The 19,431-nt window shown below is 54.2% G+C and overlaps 2 protein-coding genes and 1 long non-coding RNA gene across 4 annotated transcripts in view; 2 read left to right on the forward strand and 1 right to left on the reverse strand.

The window, feature by feature from the left end:
* The window catches only part of LOC306982837 (unconventional myosin-Ie-like), a gene marked incomplete at its 3' end in the record, with an annotated part of 39,596 nt that extends 39,347 nt beyond the window's left edge, over positions 1-249 (forward strand). The window contains 1 exon segment of the mRNA XM_079583288.1: positions 173-249. Coding sequence (XP_079439414.1) covers positions 173-249 — 77 coding nt within the window.
* Positions 250-2,769: 2,520 nt separating this feature from the next.
* Positions 2,770-3,055, forward strand: LOC306982839. The gene is made up of 3 exons (XR_013794238.1): positions 2,770-2,820; positions 2,857-2,978; positions 3,013-3,055. It is a non-coding gene; the product is annotated as an uncharacterized lncRNA (long non-coding RNA).
* A 1,036-nt stretch (positions 3,056-4,091) lies between these two features.
* The window catches only part of LOC306982836 (phosphatidylinositol 4-kinase beta-like), a gene marked incomplete at its 3' end in the record, with an annotated part of 23,784 nt that continues 8,444 nt past the window's right edge, over positions 4,092-19,431 (reverse strand). For both annotated transcript variants that reach the window (XM_079583286.1, XM_079583287.1), the window contains 9 exons: positions 18,220-18,447; positions 17,914-18,135; positions 16,928-17,031; positions 16,291-16,395; positions 16,078-16,201; positions 13,247-13,512; positions 8,634-8,766; positions 8,294-8,414; positions 4,092-4,273 (listed from right to left, as the gene is read on the reverse strand). In XM_079583286.1, coding sequence (XP_079439412.1) covers positions 4,092-4,273; positions 8,294-8,414; positions 8,634-8,766; positions 13,247-13,512; positions 16,078-16,201; positions 16,291-16,395; positions 16,928-17,031; positions 17,914-18,135; positions 18,220-18,447 — 1,485 coding nt within the window. The remainder of the gene's footprint in view (positions 4,274-8,293; positions 8,415-8,633; positions 8,767-13,246; positions 13,513-16,077; positions 16,202-16,290; positions 16,396-16,927; positions 17,032-17,913; positions 18,136-18,219; positions 18,448-19,431) is intronic.

A 19,431-nucleotide genomic window follows, 5' to 3' on the forward strand; every position in this document is an offset into this window, starting at 1 on the left:
ATACTGCAGGTACTTATACTACATACGTGTACTTATACTACATACATGTACTTATACTACATACATGTACTTATACTGCATACATGTACTTATATTACATACATGTACTTATACTAGTAACAGTAGTATTTACAGTATTTGCAGTATTTGCAGTAACAGTATTTGCCCACAGACGGCAGTGGCTGGTGGTTTGGGCGTCTCCGAGGTCGAGAGGGAATGTTTCCCGGGAACTACGTCGAGAAGATCTGACCCGAGACACGAACGCCACCGAGACGACAGTGTTTCCCCCATGTCCCCGCCCCCTTTCTGTGTCCCCGCCCCCTTTCTGTGTCCCCTCCCCCTGTCTGTGTCCCCGCCCCCTTTCTGTGTCCCCTCCCCCTGTCTGTGTCCCCGCCCCCTCCAGTGTTTCCTGTGGAGCCTGAACAAGTTTTTATCTGTAGTATTTTTTATAATTAACCAATCAGCTCGCAGAATCATGGTCATGTGACTGAAAGCCTTTTATAAAAGTTCATTTCAAACCGACGTGTCCGTGTTTTTATTGGATCAGGACTCACAGTAAAACAGCCGATACGATACAGATCACGATACGATACGATACTGTAGCGTGTGAGGGTGACCTATGCCCTTATCGCCATGGTTACCGCAAACCAGAGATAAGCAAAACCCCCAGACCGTTTTACAGCCTCGGAAAGTCTTCACTTCCTGTCTTGTGAATGGCTGATCAGATCGAACACAGTTCAGGACAAATGAAGTGATGATCTTATCCTTTAACCTTCACAACCAGAGACGAGAACTCTTTATTGACCTTCGAATTGGACTAAAGACTGAATCTCAAACATCTGATTTGAGTAATAAGCCAATTCTTCAATTCATGGACAGTGAGAATGAACTCAACCAATCTGTTCTAAGGATGAATTCTTCCCCAGGTCAACAAAGATGAAAAGTATAAACATACTGTGGAAATGTCGGTAATGCATTTGGAAAGTTTGGGAAGTTGTTTATGTGTTTATCACAATAGAAATGGATTTCCTGAATTCTCTCCCAAAGACAAGCCTTACTCCCCTCCCACTTGGGCACCAATAATATTGGGTTACAGACTGAATCGATTGGTCGAGTCCCGCGGAGACAAAGGCCCCCCCCGGTATAAAGGACGGGTACAGGAAGTAGTTAGACAGGAAATGTGCTTCTTGTGAGAGTTGGTGTTGAGTTGAAGTTTCTCTTGGAGTTCAGACAGACGGAGAAGGAGGATAAGCACATGGCACATCCCCCGCTGAACTCTGACCTCGCTTTGTCTCAGAGGGACAAGAGCTTTAAGTTTGAGCCCGTCATTTGAAACTATCAGTTACTTTTAAGAACATTTGCATTTTTCCTACAAGACGACATTTTGATCGCTGAGCTTTCAGCGCAACCATTTTGAGTCTAGCTTGTCAAGCTAAACGCCCAAGGCCCAGAGGAGCTGGAGACAGGCCCCGCCCCCCCCGCATCAGCTCGAGATCGCCACCCGAGAGACCACGACCACAGGCCGACACCAGGACTTTGGAACGCCGGACCACAGTTGGAAAACCTTTCTCACGGTCGTAAGCGCATCTCACAGACCTGGCTCAATAAGACTCACATAACTGCTACACAAACACCTTACTGACTTTCAGATACAACTCTAGAACATTTGATCTGATTATTCATCCTGTTAGGCTTCTAGGTGATCCTGTTTGCACTTTAATATTTAATGCCGTCTGTTAATTGATTTTGATCATTAAACCTCCATAAACCACAGTTTGCTTTGGTAATGTCTGTGTTTATTATTCCAGAATAAGGGTCCTTGTGTACGTCCAAGAGCTCACTTCCTTCAGATAAATCTGTAGTTTAGCCTCATATTCTTACTGTTATTTTGTTCGCTTTTCGAACTGGTGCCCCGTTCAATTTTAAGGCTAATCTACAACCTATTAATTAATAAACAAATTAATTGATTAATAAACCCTCATACCCTACACTACAGATCACGATACTTCGGGGCCGATACAGGGAGTTTTGTAAAACCTTCAAAAAAGAAAACAGAAGTTATGAACACGATATTATCTAAAAAGTATTGAAAGACTCTGATAAAGTCTAAGCCAGTCGACGTTGACCATAATTATGCCTGAGCTCAGGTTCATGAGGCGCCCCCTGCTGTTCGCCCTGGGTGTGTGCGGTTTGTGCAGAAAGACGAGGCCGAGTCAAACGTGTCTTTTTAATCGACAATAAAAAACAGACACTTCATTCACAGTTCAGCCACAAGAGGGCGCACGGAGAGGTCAGCCCTCACCACAAGAGGGCGCACGGAGACGAGAGGTCAGCCCTCACAACAAGAGGGCGCACGGAGACGAGAGGTCAGCCCTCACCACAAGAGGGCGCACGGAGACGAGAGGTCAGCCCTCACCACAAGAGGGCGCACGGAGACGAGAGGTCAGCCCTCACCACAAGAGGGCGCACGGAGAGGTCAGCCCTCACCACAAGAGGGCGCACGGAGAGGTCAGCCCTCACCACAAGAGGGCGCACGGAGAGGTCAGCCCTCACCACAAGAGGGCGCACGGAGAGGTCAGCCCTCACCACAAGAGGGCGCACGGAGACGAGAGGTCAGCCCTCACCACAAGAGGGCGCACGGAGACGAGAGGTCAGCCCTCACCACAAGAGGGCGCACGGAGAGGTCAGCCCTCACCACAAGAGGGCGCACGGAGAGGTCAGCCCTCACCACAAGAGGGCGCACGGAGAGGTCAGCCCTCACCACAAGAGGGCGCACGGAGACGAGAGGTCAGCCCTCACCACAAGAGGGCGCACGGAGAGGTCAGCCCTCACCACAAGAGGGCGCACGGAGACGAGACTTTAAATTAAACACAAACCACAAGAAAACTTAAAATCTACAAAAGTTCAGTTTTTGCATAGTTTTGATCCGAGGTCGACGACATGATGCTTTGGTTTGAGGAGCAGGAACGAGGCACGCCGTCACATGATCCACAAGGTCACATGATCCACAAGGTCACATGATCCACAAGGTCACATGATCCCAGTCACATGATCCACAAGGTCACATGATCCACAAGGTCACATGATCCACAAGGTCACATGATCCACATGGTCACATGATCCCAGTCACATGACGCTGTCGGGTAGAGGTGAGCAATGTATCGTCTACAAGATCATATCGGAAGATCTGAAAATGTACAATGTTGGTCACATGACGCCGTGGGTCACATGATGCCGTGGGTCACATGACGCCGTGGGTCACATGATAACGTTGGTCACATGATGCCGTGGGTCACATGATGCCGTGGGTCACATGATAACGTTGGTCACATGACGCCGTGGGTCACATGACGCCGTGGGTCACATGATGCCGTGGGTCACATGATGCCGTGGGTCACATGATAACGTTGGTCACATGACGCCGTGGGTCACATGATGCCGTGGGTCACATGATAACGTTGGTCACATGACGCCGTGGGTCACATGACGCCGTGGGTCACATGACGCCGTGGGTCACATGACGCCGTGGGTCACATGATAACGTTGGTCACATGACGCCGTGGGTCACATGATGCCGTGGGTCACATGACGCCGTTGGTCACATGACGCCGTGGGTCACATGATGCCGTTGGTCACATGATGCCGTGGGTCACATGATAACGTTGGTCACATGACGCCGTGGGTCACATGACGCCGTGGGTCACATGATGCCGTGGGTCACATGACGCCGTGGGTCACATGACGCCGTGGGTCACATGACGCCGTGGGTCACATGACGCCGTGGGTCACATGATGCCGTTGGTCACATGACGCCGTGGGTCACATGACGCCGTGGGTCACATGACGCCGTGGGTCACATGACGCCGTGGGTCACATGATGCCGTTGGTCACATGACGCCGTGGGTCACATGACGCCGTGGGTCACATGACGCCGTGGGTCACATGACGCCGTGGGTCACATGACGCCGTGGGTCACATGACGCCGTGGGTCACATGACGCCGTGGGTCACATGACGCCGTGGGTCACATGACGCCGTGGGTCACATGATGCCGTGGGTCACATGACGCCGTGGGTCACATGACGCCGTGGGTCACATGATGCCGTTGGTGAGGTACTGGAAGCCGTCGTACAGCCGTGTGGTCAGTGACCTCATGGATCCGTCCACCAGCGTCTGGACCAGGCCCTGCAGCTGCTCCTCCGTCAGGTTCATGTGGAAACGCTCCTTCAGCGAACGCAGGGTCGAGCTGCCGTGGAAACAGGCCAGCTGAGAACCTGAGGAGGAACATGAGGAGGAACATGAGGAGATACATGACATCACTCTCATACCTCGTGACATCACTCTCATACCTCGTGACATCACTCTCATACCTCGTGTATCACTCTCATACCTCGTGACATCACTCTCATACCTCGTGACGTCACTCTCATACCTCGTGACATCACTCTCATACCTCGTGTATCACTCTCATACCTCGTGACATCACTCTCATACCTCGTGTATCACTCTCATACCTCGTGTATCACTCTCATACCTCGTGACATCACTCTCATACCTCGTGACGTCACTCTCATACCTCGTGACATCACTCTCATACCTCGTGTATCACTCTCATACCTCGTGACATCACTCTCATACCTCGTGACATCACTCTCATACCTCGTGACGTCACTCTCACACCTCGTGTATCACTCTCATACCTCGTGACGTCACTCTCACACCTCGTGTATCACTCTCATACCTCGTGTATCACTCTCATACCTCGTGACATCACTCTCATACCTCGTGACATCACTCTCATACCTCGTGTATCACTCTCATACCTCGTGTATCACTCTCATACCTCGTGACATCACTCTCATACCTCGTGACATCACTCTCATACCTCGTGTATCACTCTCATACCTCGTGACGTCACTCTCATACCTCGTGTATCACTCTCATACCTCGTGACGTCACTCTCATACCTCGTGACGTCACTCTCATACCTCGTGACATCACTCTCATACCTCGTGACGTCACTCTCATACCTCGTGACATCACTCTCATACCTCGTGTATCACTCTCATACCTCGTGACGTCACTCTCACACCTCGTGTATCACTCTCATACCTCGTGTATCACTCTCATACCTCGTGTATCACTCTCATACCTCGTGACGTCACTCTCATACCTCGTGTATCACTCTCATACCTCGTGACATCACTCTTATACCTCATGTATCACTCTCATACCTCGTGACATCACTCTCATACCTCGTGACATCACTCTCATACCTCGTGACATCACTCTCATACCTCGTGACATCACTCTCATACCTCGTGACATCACTCTCATACCTCGTGACATCACTCTCATACCTCGTGACGTCACTCTCATACCTCGTGACATCACTCTCATACCTCGTGACATCACTCTCATACCTCGTGTATCACTCTCATACCTCGTGTATCACTCTCATACCTCGTGTATCACTCTCATACCTCGTGACGTCACTCTCATACCTCGTGACATCACTCTCATACCTCGTGTATCACTCTCACACCTCGTGTATCACTCTCATACCTCGTGTATCACTCTCATACCTCGTGTATCACTCTCATACCTCGTGACATCACTCTCATACCTCGTGACATCACTCTCATACCTCGTGTATCACTCTCATACCTCGTGACGTCACTCTCATACCTCGTGACATCACTCTCATACCTCGTGTATCACTCTCATACCTCGTGACATCACTCTCATACCTCGTGACATCACTCTCATACCTCGTGACATCACTCTCATACCTCGTGTATCACTCTCATACCTCGTGACATCACTCTCATACCTCCTGTATCACTCTCATACCTCGTGACATCACTCTCATACCTCGTGACGTCACTCTCATACCTCGTGACGTCACTCTCATACCTCGTGACATCACTCTCATACCTCGTGACATCACTCTCATACCTCGTGACATCACTCTCATACCTCGTGTATCACTCTCATACCTCGTGACATCACTCTCATACCTCGTGACATCACTCTCATACCTCGTGTATCACTCTCATACCTCGTGACGTCACTCTCATACCTCGTGTATCACTCTCATACCTCGTGACATCACTCTCATACCTCGTGACGTCACTCTCATACCTCGTGTATCACTCTCATACCTCGTGACGTCACTCTCATACCTCGTGTATCACTCTCATTCCTCGTGTATCACTCTCATACCTCGTGACATCACTCTCATACCTCGTGTATCACTCTCATACCTCGTGACATCACTCTCATACCTCGTGACGTCACTCTCATACCTCGTGTATCACTCTCATACCTCGTGTATCACTCTCATACCTCGTGTATCACTCTCATACCTCGTGTATCACTCTCATACCTCGTGACGTCACTCTCATACCTCGTGACGTCACTCTCATACCTCGTGACGTCACTCTCATACCTCGTGACGTCACTCTCATACCTCGTGTATCACTCTCATACCTCGTGCATCACTCTCATACCTCGTGCATCACTCTCATACCTCGTGTATCACTCTCATACCTCGTGACGTCACTCTCATACCTCGTGTATCACTCTCATACCTCGTGACGTCACTCTCATACCTCGTGTATCACTCTCATACCTCGTGTATCACTCTCATACCTCGTGACATCACTCTCATACCTCGTGACGTCACTCTCATACCTCGTGACGTCACTCTCATACCTCGTGACGTCACTCTCATACCTCGTGACGTCACTCTCATACCTCGTGTATCACTCTCATACCTCGTGTATCACTCTCATACCTCGTGTATCACTCTCATACCTCGTGACATCACTCTCATACCTCGTGTATCACTCTCATACCTCGTGTATCACTCTCATACCTCGTGTATCACTCTCATACCTCGTGACGTCACTCTCATACCTCGTGACATCACTCTCATACCTCGTGTATCACTCTCATACCTCGTGACATCACTCTCATACCTCGTGTATCACTCTCATACCTCGTGACATCACTCTCATACCTCGTGTATCACTCTCATACCTCGTGTATCACTCTCATACCTCGTGTATCACTCTCATACCTCGTGACATCACTCTCATACCTCGTGACGTCACTCTCATACCTCGTGTATCACTCTCATACCTCGTGACATCACTCTCATACCTCGTGACATCACTCTCATACCTCGTGTATCACTCTCATACCTCGTGACATCACTCTCATACCTCGTGTATCACTCTCATACCTCGTGACATCACTCTCATACCTCGTGACGTCACTCTCATACCTCGTGACATCACTCTCATACCTCGTGTATCACTCTCATACCTCGTGACGTCACTCTCATACCTCGTGTATCACTCTCATACCTCGTGTATCACTCTCATACCTCGTGTATCACTCTCATACCTCGTGTATCACTCTCATACCTCGTGACATCACTCTCATACCTCGTGTATCACTCTCATACCTCGTGACATCACTCTCATACCTCGTGTATCACTCTCATACCTCGTGACGTCACTCTCATACCTCGTGACATCACTCTCATACCTCGTGTATCACTCTCATACCTCGTGACATCACTCTCATACCTCGTGTATCACTCTCATACCTCCTGTATCACTCTCATACCTCGTGTATCACTCTCATACCTCGTGACGTCACTCTCATACCTCGTGACATCACTCTCATACCTCGTGACATCACTCTCATACCTCGTGTATCACTCTCACACCTCGTGACGTCACTCTCATACCTCGTGTATCACTCTCATACCTCGTGACGTCACTCTCATACCTCGTGTATCACTCTCATACCTCGTGTATCACTCTCATACCTCATGTATCACTCTCATACCTCGTGACGTCACTCTCATACCTCGTGTATCACTCTCATACCTCGTGTATCACTCTCATACCTCATGTATCACTCTCATACCTCGTGACGTCACTCTCATACCTCGTGTATCACTCTCATACCTCGTGACATCACTCTCATACCTCGTGTATCACTCTCATACCTCGTGTATCACTCTCATACCTCGTGTATCACTCTCATACCTCGTGTATCACTCTCATACCTCGTGACGTCACTCTCATACCTCGTGACATCACTCTCATACCTCGTGACATCACTCTCATACCTCGTGACATCACTCTCATACCTCGTGACATCACTCTCATACCTCGTGTATCACTCTCATACCTCGTGACATCACTCTCATACCTCCTGTATCACTCTCATACCTCGTGACATCACTCTCATACCTCGTGACATCACTCTCATACCTTGCTGCATGATCTCCACGATCTGCAGGACTCGCTCCATGTGTTTTCTGGCCGCGATGAGGCCCTGCAGCATCAGCATCTGGTAATAGTTAAACATGTCTCCGTCGGCTCCGCCCATCACCTGCAGAGACCCGGGGTTAAGTAACTTTAACATGTGCACAAGGTTCCGGATCCAACCCTGGACCAGCTCTAGCCCCTTCACCGGGGGCTCGAGGGTTCAGGCACATGTGCTCTGTGGATCTGGAGGAAACGTTCAACACTAAACGTTACTGCTGGATTATTGTTCCTCGTAACAGAAGATCTCTGAAGGTGTTTCTGACGGCTCTCCCTGAAGACTCACCTCCACAAAGTCCTGGGTGAGCTTAAAGGCCGACGTCTCGAAGCCCAGGTTCCTCGGAGACGAGCTGAGGATGAACCCGAAGTCGATGTGGATGATGTGGCCCTCAGAGTCCAGCAAGATGTTCCCGTTATGTCTGCAACAAAACACAGGATTAAACAGGACCAGAGAGACCGGACCAGACCAGACCAGGACCAGACCAGGACCAGACCAGACCAGACCAGGACCGGGACCAGAGAGACCGGACCGGACCGGACCGGACCAAAGAGAAAAAAGAGGGAAAGGCAACAAACACAGGACCAGACTGGACTAGTCCTCCACATGAACCTCTTTTCACACTATTTTCTACTGTTTTCTTTCCCTCCACCCCCTCACCTGTCTTTGACCTGCAGCAGGCCCCGCCCCCTCACCTGTCTTTGACCTGCAGCAGGCCCCGCCCCCTCACCTGTCTTTGACGTGCAGCAGGCTCCGCCCCTCACCTGTCTTTGACCTGCAGCAGGCTCCTCCCCCTCACCTGTCTTTGACCTGCAGCAGGCCCCGCCCCTCACCTGTCTTTGACCTGCAGCAGGCTCCTCCCCCTCACCTGTCTTTGACCTGCAGCAGGCTCCTCCCCCTCACCTGTCTTTGACCTGCAGCAGGCTCCTCCCCCTCACCTGTCTTTGACCTGCAGCAGGCCCCGCCCCTCACCTGTCTTTGACCTGCAGCAGGCTCCTCCCCCTCACCTGTCTTTGACCTGCAGCAGGCCCCGCCCCTCACCTGTCTTTGACCTGCAGCAGGCTCCTCCCCCTCACCTGTCTTTGACCTGCAGCAGGCCCCGCCCCCTCACCTGTCTTTGACCTGCAGCAGGCTCCGCCCCCTCACCTGTCTTTGACCTGCAGCAGGCCCCGCCCCCTCACCTGTCTTTGATCTGCAGCAGGCCCCGCCCCTCACCTGTCTTTGACCTGCAGCAGGCCCCGCCCCCTCACCTGTCTTTGACCTGCAGCAGGCCCCGCCCCCTCACCTGTCTTTGACCTGCAGCAGGCTCCTCCCCCTAACCTGTCTTTGACCTGCAGCAGGCCCCGCCCCCTCACCTGTCTTTGACCTGCAGCAGGCCCCGCCCCCTCACCTGTCTTTGACCTGCAGCAGGCTCCGCCCCCTCACCTGTCTTTGACCTGCAGCAGGCCCCGCCCCTCACCTGTCTTTGACCTGCAGCAGGCTCCTCCCCCTCACCTGTCTTTGACCTGCAGCAGGCTCCTCCCCCTCACCTGTCTTTGACCTGCAGCAGGCTCCTCCCCCTCACCTGTCTTTGACCTGCAGCAGGCTCCTCCCCCTCACCTGTCTTTGACCTGCAGCAGGCCCCGCCCCCTCACCTGTCTTTGACCTGCAGCAGGCCCCGCCCCCTCACCTGTCTTTGACCTGCAGCAGGCCCCGCCCCTCACCTGTCTTTGACCTGCAGCAGGCCCCGCCCCTCACCTGTCTTTGACCTGCAGCAGGCCCCGCCCCCTCACCTGTCTTTGACCTGCAGCAGGCCCCGCCCCCTCACCTGTCTTTTACCTGCAGCAGGCCCCGCCCCCTCACCTGTCTTTGACCTGCAGCAGGCTCCTCCCCCTAACCTGTCTTTGACCTGCAGCAGGCCCCGCCCCCTCACCTGTCTTTGACCTGCAGCAGGCCCCGCCCCCTCACCTGTCTTTGACCTGCAGCAGGCTCCGCCCCTCACCTGTCTTTGACCTGCAGCAGGTAGCAGACGAGGCCCCGCCCCCTCACCTGTCTTTGACCTGCAGCAGGCTCCGCCCCTCACCTGTCTTTGACCTGCAGCAGGCTCCTCCCCCTCACCTGTCTTTGACCTGCAGCAGGCCCCGCCCCTCACCTGTCTTTGACCTGCAGCAGGCTCCTCCCCCTCACCTGTCTTTGACCTGCAGCAGGCCCCGCCCCCTCACCTGTCTTTGACCTGCAGCAGGCCCCGCCCCTCACCTGTCTTTGACCTGCAGCAGGCTCCTCCCCCTCACCTGTCTTTGACCTGCAGCAGGCTCCGCCCCCTCACCTGTCTTTGACCTGCAGCAGGCCCCGCCCCCTCACCTGTCTTTGACCTGCAGCAGGCCCCGCCCCCTCACCTGTCTTTGACCTGCAGCAGGCTCCTCCCCCTCACCTGTCTTTGACCTGCAGCAGGCTCCGCCCCTCACCTGTCTTTGACCTGCAGCAGGCCCCGCCCCCTCACCTGTCTTTGACCTGCAGCAGGCCCCGCCCCCTCACCTGTCTTTGACCTGCAGCAGGTAGCACACGAGGCCCCGCCCCTCACCTGTCTTTGACCTGCAGCAGGCTCCGCCCCTCACCTGTCTTTGACCTGCAGCAGGCCCCGCCCCGTCACCTGTCTTTGACCTGCAGCAGGCCCCGCCCCCTCACCTGTCTTTGACCTGCAGCAGGTAGCACACGAGGCCCCGCCCCTCACCTGTCTTTGACCTGCAGCAGGCTCCGCCCCTCACCTGTCTTTGACCTGCAGCAGGCCCCGCCCCCTCACCTGTCTTTGACCTGCAGCAGGCCCCGCCCCCTCACCTGTCTTTGACCTGCAGCAGGCCCCGCCCCTCACCTGTCTTTGACCTGCAGCAGGTAGCACACGAGGCCCCGCCCCCTCACCTGTCTTTGACCTGCAGCAGGCCCCGCCCCCTCACCTGTCTTTGACCTGCAGCAGGCTCCGCCCCCTCACCTGTCTTTGACCTGCAGCAGGCCCCGCCCCCTCACCTGTCTTTGACCTGCAGCAGGCTCCGCCCCCTCACCTGTCTTTGACCTGCAGCAGGCCCCGCCCCCTCACCTGTCTTTGACCTGCAGCAGGCCCCGCCCCCTCACCTGTCTTTGACCTGCAGCAGGCTCCTCCCCCTCACCTGTCTTTGACCTGCAGCAGGCCCCGCCCCCTCACCTGTCTTTGACCTGCAGCAGGCCCCGCCCCCTCACCTGTCTTTGACCTGCAGCAGGCTCCTCCCCCTCACCTGTCTTTGACCTGCAGCAGGCCCCGCCCCCTCACCTGTCTTTGACCTGCAGCAGGCTCCTCCCCCTCACCTGTCTTTGACCTGCAGCAGGCTCCTCCCCCTCACCTGTCTTTGACCTGCAGCAGGCTCCTCCCCTCACCTGTCTTTGACCTGCAGCAGGCCCCGCCCCTCACCTGTCTTTGACCTGCAGCAGGCTCCTCCCCCTCACCTGTCTTTGACCTGCAGCAGGCTCCTCCCCCTCACCTGTCTTTGACCTGCAGCAGGCCCCGCCCCCTCACCTGTCTTTGACCTGCAGCAGGTAGCACACGAGGCCCCGCCCCCTCACCTGTCTTTGACCTGCAGCAGGCTCCTCCCCCTCACCTGTCTTTGACCTGCAGCAGGCCCCGCCCCTCACCTGTCTTTGACCTGCAGCAGGTAGCAGACGAGGCCCCGCCCCCTCACCTGTCTTTGACCTGCAGCAGGCCCCGCCCCCTCACCTGTCTTTGACCTGCAGCAGGCTCCTCCCCCTCACCTGTCTTTGACCTGCAGCAGGCCCCGCCCCCTCACCTGTCTTTGACCTGCAGCAGGCCCCGCCCCCTCACCTGTCTTTGACCTGCAGCAGGCTCCTCCCCCTCACCTGTCTTTGACCTGCAGCAGGTCCCGCCCCCTCACCTGTCTTTGACCTGCAGCAGGCCCCGCCCCCTCACCTGTCTTTGACCTGCAGCAGGCCCCGCCCCTCACCTGTCTTTGACCTGCAGCAGGCCCCGCCCCCTCACCTGTCTTTGACCTGCAGCAGGTAGCAGACGAGGCCCCGCCCCCTCACCTGTCTTTGACCTGCAGCAGGCCCCGCCCCCTCACCTGTCTTTGACCTGCAGCAGGCTCCTCCCCCTCACCTGTCTTTGACCTGCAGCAGGCTTCGCCCCCTCACCTGTCTTTGACCTGCAGCAGGCTCCTCCCCCTCACCTGTCTTTGACCTGCAGCAGGCCCCGCCCCTCACCTGTCTTTGACCTGCAGCAGGCCCCGCCCCTCACCTGTCTTTGACCTGCAGCAGGCCCCGCCCCCTCACCTGTCTTTGACCTGCAGCAGGCTCCTCCCCCTCACCTGTCTTTGACCTGCAGCAGGCCCCGCCCCTCACCTGTCTTTGACCTGCAGCAGGCCCCGCCCCTCACCTGTCTTTGACCTGCAGCAGGCCCCGCCCCCTCACCTGTCTTTGACCTGCAGCAGGCCCCGCCCCTCACCTGTCTTTGACCTGCAGCAGGCTCCGCCCCCTCACCTGTCTTTGGCCTGCAGCAGGCCCCGCCCCTCACCTGTCTTTGACCTGCAGCAGGCTCCTCCCCCTCACCTGTCTTTGACCTGCAGCAGGCCCCGCCCCCTCACCTGTCTTTGACCTGCAGCAGGTAGCACACGAGGCCCCGCCCCTCACCTGTCTTTGACCTGCAGCAGGCTCCGCCCCCTCACCTGTCTTTGACCTGCAGCAGGCTCCGCCCCCTCACCTGTCTTTGACCTGCAGCAGGCCCCGCCCCTCACCTGTCTTTGACCTGCAGCAGGCCCCGCCCCCTCACCTGTCTTTGACCTGCAGCAGGTAGCACACGAGGCCCCGCCCCCTCACCTGTCTTTGACCTGCAGCAGGCCCCGCCCCTCACCTGTCTTTGACCTGCAGCAGGCCCCGCCCCTCACCTGTCTTTGACCTGCAGCAGGTAGCAGACGAGGCTGTAGGCGGCGCAGGATTGGACGAAGGCCCTCTGCGCAGACAGGAAGCCCTCTGAGGTCACAGGTCCGTGTTCCTGGACCAGGAAGTCCAGCAGAGGAGCCTGGCTCTGCTTCTTAATCTGATGCAGCGACACGGCGTTCAGGACCGGCTCGATCATCCCCGAGTCCCGGGACAAGACCAGGATCTGGTACGGTTTGATCCAGAGCGGGACTCGCTCCTGCTGCCACACGGCCTGAAACAGAGACCGGGTCAGAACCGGGTCAGAACCGGGTCAGAACCGGGTCAGAACCGGGTCAGAACCGGGTCAGAACCAGGACTGAACCGGGTCAGAACCGGGACTGAACCGGGACTAAACCGGGACTAAACCAGGGCTAAACCAGGACTAAACCGGGACTAAACCAGGACTAAACCAGGACTAAACCAGGACTAAACCAGGACTAAACCAGGACTAAACCAGGTCTAAACCAGGTCTAAACCAGGACTAAACCAGGACTAAACCAGGACTAAACCAGGACTAAACCAGGACTAAACCAGGACTAAACCAGGACTAAACCAGGACTGAACCAGGACTAAACCAGGACTAAACCAGGGCTAAACCGGGACTAAACCGGGACTAAACCAGGTCTAAACCAGGACTAAACCAGGACTGAACCAGGACTAAACCAGGACTAAACCAGGACTAAACCAGGACTAAACCAGGACTGAACCAGGACTAAACCAGGACTAAACCAGGACTAAACCAGGACTAAACCAGGACTAAACCAGGACTAAACCAGGACTAAACCAGGACTGAACCAGGACTAAACCAGGACTAAACCAGGGCTAAACCAGGACTAAACCAGGACTAAACCAGGACTAAACCAGGACTGAACCAGGACTAAACCAGGACTGAACCAGGACTAAAGCAGGACTAAACCAGGACTAAAGCAGGACTAAACCAGGACTAAACCAGGACTAAACCAGGACTAAACCAGGACTGAACCGGGATTAAACCAGGGCTAAACCAGGACTTAACCAGGTCAGAACCGGGACTGAACCAGGACTAAACCAGGTCTAAACCAGGACTAAACCAGGACTGAACCAGGTCAGAACCGGGACTGAACCAGGACTAAACCGGGTCAGAACCAGGACTAAACCAGGACTAAACCAGGTCTAAACCAGGACTAAACCAGGTCTAAACCAGGACTAAACCTGGACTAAACCAGGACTAAAGCAGGACTAAACCTGGACTAAACCAGGACTAAACCAGGACTAAACCAGGACTAAACCTGGACTAAACCAGGACTAAACCTGGACTAAACCAGGACTAAACCAGGACTAAACCAGGACTAATCCAGGTCTAAACCAGGTCTAAACCGGGACTAAACCAGGACTAAACCAGGACTAAACCAGGACTAAAGCAGGACTAAACCTGGACTAAACCAGGACTAAACCAGGACTAAACCTGGACTAAACCAGGACTAAACCAGGACTAAACCAGGACTAATCCAGGTCTAAACCAGGTCTAAACCAGGACTAAACCAGGACTAAACCAGGACTAAAGCAGGTCTAAACCGGGACTAAACCAGGACTAAACCAGGACTAAACCAGGACTAAAGCAGGACTAAACCTGGACTAAACCAGGTCTAAACCAGGACTGAACCAGGACTGAACCGGGTCAGAACCGGGTCAGAACCGGGTCAGAACCAGGACTGAACCAGGACTGAACCAGGACTAAACCAGGACTAAACCAGGACTAAACCAGGTCTAAACCAGGGCTAAACCAGGACTAAACCAGGACTAAACCAGGACTAAACCAGGACTAAACCATGTCTAAACCAGGTCTAAACCAGGTCTAAACCAGGTCTAAACCAGGACTAAACCAGGGCTAAACCAGGTCTAAACCAGGTCTAAACCAGGACTAAACCAGGACTAAACCAGGACTAAACCAGGTCTAAACCAGGGCTAAACCAGGACTAAACCAGGACTAAACCAGGTCTAAACCAGGACTAAACCAGGACTAAACCAGGGCTAAACCAGGACTAAACCTGGACTAAACCAGGACTAAACCAGGTCTAAACCAGGTCTAAACCAGGACTAAACCAGGTCTAAACCAGGTCTAAACCAGGACTAAACCAGGACTAAAGCAGGACTAAACCTGGACTAAACCAGGACTAAACCAGGACTAAACCGGGACTAAACCAGGTCTAAACCAGGACTAAACCAGGTCTAAACCAGGTCTAAACCAGGACTAAACCAGGACTAAAGCAGGACTAAACCTGGACTAAACCAGGACTAAACCAGGACTAAACCATGTCTAAACCAGGTCTAAACCAGGTCTAAACCAGGACTAAACCAGGACTAAAGCAGGACTAAACCTGGACTAAACCAGGACTAAACCAGGACTAAACCATGTCTAAACCAGGTCTAAACCGGGACTAAACCAGGACTAAACCAGGACTAAACCAGGACTAAACCAGGACTAAACCAGAACTAAACCAGGACTAAACCAGGACTAAACCAGGTCTAAACCAGGACTAAACCAGGACTAAACCAGGACTAAACCAGGACTAAACCAGAACTAAACCAGGACTAAACCAGGACTAAACCAGGACTAAACCAGGACTAAACCAGAACTAAACCAGGACTAAACCAGGACTAAACACAGTTGCCCCGCCCCGTTGCCACAGTTGCCCCGCCCCGTCGCCACAGCTGCCCCGCCCCGTTGCCACAGTTGCCCCGCCCCGTTGCCACAGCTGCCCCGCCCCGTCGCCACAGCTGCCCCGCCCCGTTGCCGTAGTGACCGCACACAGCTCACCCTCAGCACCTGCAGCACCTGCGACGCCAGCAGCTCCTGCCGGAGGTCGTCTCCACACTTCACGATGACCGACAGGAGCCTCCAGGTGGGGAGGTGACCGTACGGAGACGCCTCGCGGATCCTCCTGCAGAGAGCAGAGGGTCAGACACGCCCCCTCCCCGTCCCGCTGTCCCCCCCTCCCCGCTGTCCCCCCCCTCACCGTCCCGCTCTTACCGAACCTTCTCGTCCCACGGCTCCTTCAGCGCCACCGCAGACGGATCCTCAGGGTCTTTACGGAACGAGGACGGAGTCTGAGCGAGCTGCTCCGACAGACGCCTCCTGCAGGAGAGGGGGGGGAGGGGGGGGGGGGTCACAAGTTTAATGGATTTAAGAATTTTGAAGCTGCTCAAAGAAGGTCCTATGGCAAAATATAACTTGACCTGTTAAGATGTTTTTGATTGAAATATCTTTTGATTTCGGTAAATATGACCTCCTAATAATGCAAATTCAACAAATGACAATTTTCAGTTAATTACAAGCTTTAAAATGTATTGAAACCATGAGTTGCAGAATAATTTGTAGTATTGCAGCAGTATTGCAGTAGTGTTGCAGTAGTATTACAGTAGTATTGCAGTAGTATTGCAGTAGTATTGCAATAGTATTGCAGTAGTATTGCAGTAGTATTGCAGTAGTATTGCAGTAGTATTGCAATAGTATTGCAGTAGTATTGCAGCAGTATTGCAGTAGTATTGCAGCAGTATTACAGTAGTATTACAGTAGTATTGCAGTAGTATTGCAGTAGTATTGCAGTACTATTGCAGTAGTATTGCAGCAGCATTACAGTAGTATTGCAGTAGTATTGCAGTAGTACCTGATGTCTCCTGCCTGGATATAAACCGTCTCTCTGCTCTCGGTGCTCGTGATGCTGTCGACTGAAAACTGGCTGATGTTGTCACAGCTGTGTCCTTCAGGAACCTGCAGAGGAACATCTGAGTTTAGAGCTTAGACACAGGACGAGGAAGAACTTACAGAAACCAACATGTTTCCACCACCAGGTCTTCATCAGGACTTCACCGGGGCTTCACCAGGGCTTCATATTAATATTAAGCCCTGAGGAAGACCTGAAAAAGACCTGGTGAAGCCCTGATGAAGCCCTAATAAAGCCCTGGTGAAGCCTTGATGAAGCCCTAATGAAGACCTGATGAAGACCTGATGAAGACCTGATGAAGCCCTGATGAAGACCTGATGAAGACCTGATGAAGACCTGATGAAGCCCTGATGAAGACCTGATGAAGACCTGATGAAGCCCTGATGAAGCCCTGATGAAGACCTGATGAAGCCCTGATGAAGCCCTGGTGAAGCCCTGGTGAAGCCCTGGTAAAGCCCTGGTAAAGCCCTGGTAAAGCCCTGGTAAAGCCCTGGTGAAGCCCTGATGAAGCCCTGATGAAGCCCTGATGAAGCCCTGGTGAAGCCCTGGTGAAGCCCTGGTAAAGCCCTGGTAAAGCCCTGGTGAAGCCCTGGTGAAGCCCTGATGAAGCCCTGATGAAGCCCTGATGAAGCCCTGGTGAAGCCCTGGTGAAGCCCTAATGAAGCCCTAATGAAGCCCTGATGAAGCCCTGGTGAAGCCCTGATGAAGCCCTGATGAAGCCCTAATGAAGCCCTGATGAAGCCCTGATGAAGACCTGATGAAGCCCTGGTGAAGCCCTGATGAAGCCCTGATGAAGCCCTGGTGAAGCCCTGATGAAGCCCAGGTGAAGCCCTGATGAAGCCCTGATGAAGCCCTGATGAAGCCCTGGTAAAGCCCTGATGAAGCCCCATAGTTCTCGGATAGGTTCCTCTGCTTGAAGGCCTCCTCACCTGCAGAGTCCCGAGGTCGTCCGTGCTCCACGCCTCCTCGTCGTTGTCGTAGTTACAGACCACGGAGAAGGTTCCCGTCCGCGCCTCGCCCGTTTCCGAGGCCACGGCGAGGTTCTCCACCGACCGCGTCACCCGCACCCTGTTCTCCGGGATCCGGACCGGGACCACCGAGGTCTCGAAGTCCTCGCACTCCAGGACCTCCACGTAGATCAGGTACGGAGCCTGCAGGAGGTCAAACCGGGGTCACACAGAGGTCACACAGAGGTCTCCACCGCCAGGTCTGAAACACATGAACAACGGGAGCACCTTGTCTTTGGAGTTGAGGACCACGGCCTGCGTGTGTGGTACCCGGACCACGTGGTGCTGGAAGGCGGCGGTCGGGAGCCAAACCCGTGACGGCAGTTTGTGGTTGAGGAGGGACAGCTCTGAGATCAGCCGCTGAGTCTTCTGCTCTTTGGTGGGCAGCGTGGCCAGACGTTTGCCGATGCCCAGCAGAGACTTGATGAACTCCCTCTGAGGCGCCAGGCGGAGGGGCTGAGGGGGGGACCACAGGGGGGACCACGGGGGGGACCACAGGGGGGACCACAGGGGGAGGGGAGAGCAGGAGTTAGAACAGCGCAGGGAAAATGTGGAGCGGATTCCAGAGAAAAGCCGCAGTGATCAGCGAGTCCCTCAGAGGCGGCTCAGAAACATCTGCTCCAGCCTGTGGTACCGGGACCACGTGTGGACCGGGGGCGGTTCTGTGGGACCACGTGTGGACCGGGGGCGGTTCTGTGGGACCACGTGTGGACCGGGGGCGGTTCTGTGGGTTTGACCACTGTGTTTCCAAACTGAGACATGTTCTTGTCACTGATGCCTCTGGAGCAGGTGTTTCTGAACGCTCTCTCCCCGAGCTGCTCCACATCTGCCCCCCACGAGTCCAGGACCAGGACCAGGACCAGGACCCAGGACCAGACCCAGGACCCAGGACCAGGACCAGGAACCAAGACCCAGGAACCAGGACCAGGTCCCAGGTCCTAGCACCAGGACCAGCCCCTGGGACTCGCTGAGGTGCAGATGGGACGTGGCTCCTGATTGGTTGAAAGCCCAAATCCCTCGACAGCGTTTCGTCCAATCAAACGTTTCGGTTCTGATCGTTTCCCAGAATGCAGCGGGACTCACAGGAACGACCTCGGACTCGGCCTCGGAGCCGGACTCAGAGTCCTGGGGGTCAGAGGTCAAGCTCGTTACATCGTCACATGACATTAGTTTGAGAATCCAGTCCTGGTTTCACGCACAACTGACCCGCCTGACCCACTGACCCGACTAAGAAAATATAAACAAATAAATTGCTTCGAAATACAAATATAAAAAAGGCTTTTGTAAATGTGGAAAAAGAGAGAATTGAAAAAGCAAGTTAAAAATAGGCCGCGTTCACGTGACGTCACCCGAACGCGAACCTGAACCTGAACCTTTCAGGGGAAAAACTGTTTCTCTCGTAGAGTCGTTTCGGCTGCTGCTCCGACTGAAACAGAATTC

Source organism: Gobius niger, assembly GCF_951799975.1.
Source record: "Gobius niger genome assembly, contig: SCAFFOLD_71, whole genome shotgun sequence".
NCBI lineage: Eukaryota > Metazoa > Chordata > Actinopteri > Gobiiformes > Gobiidae > Gobius > Gobius niger.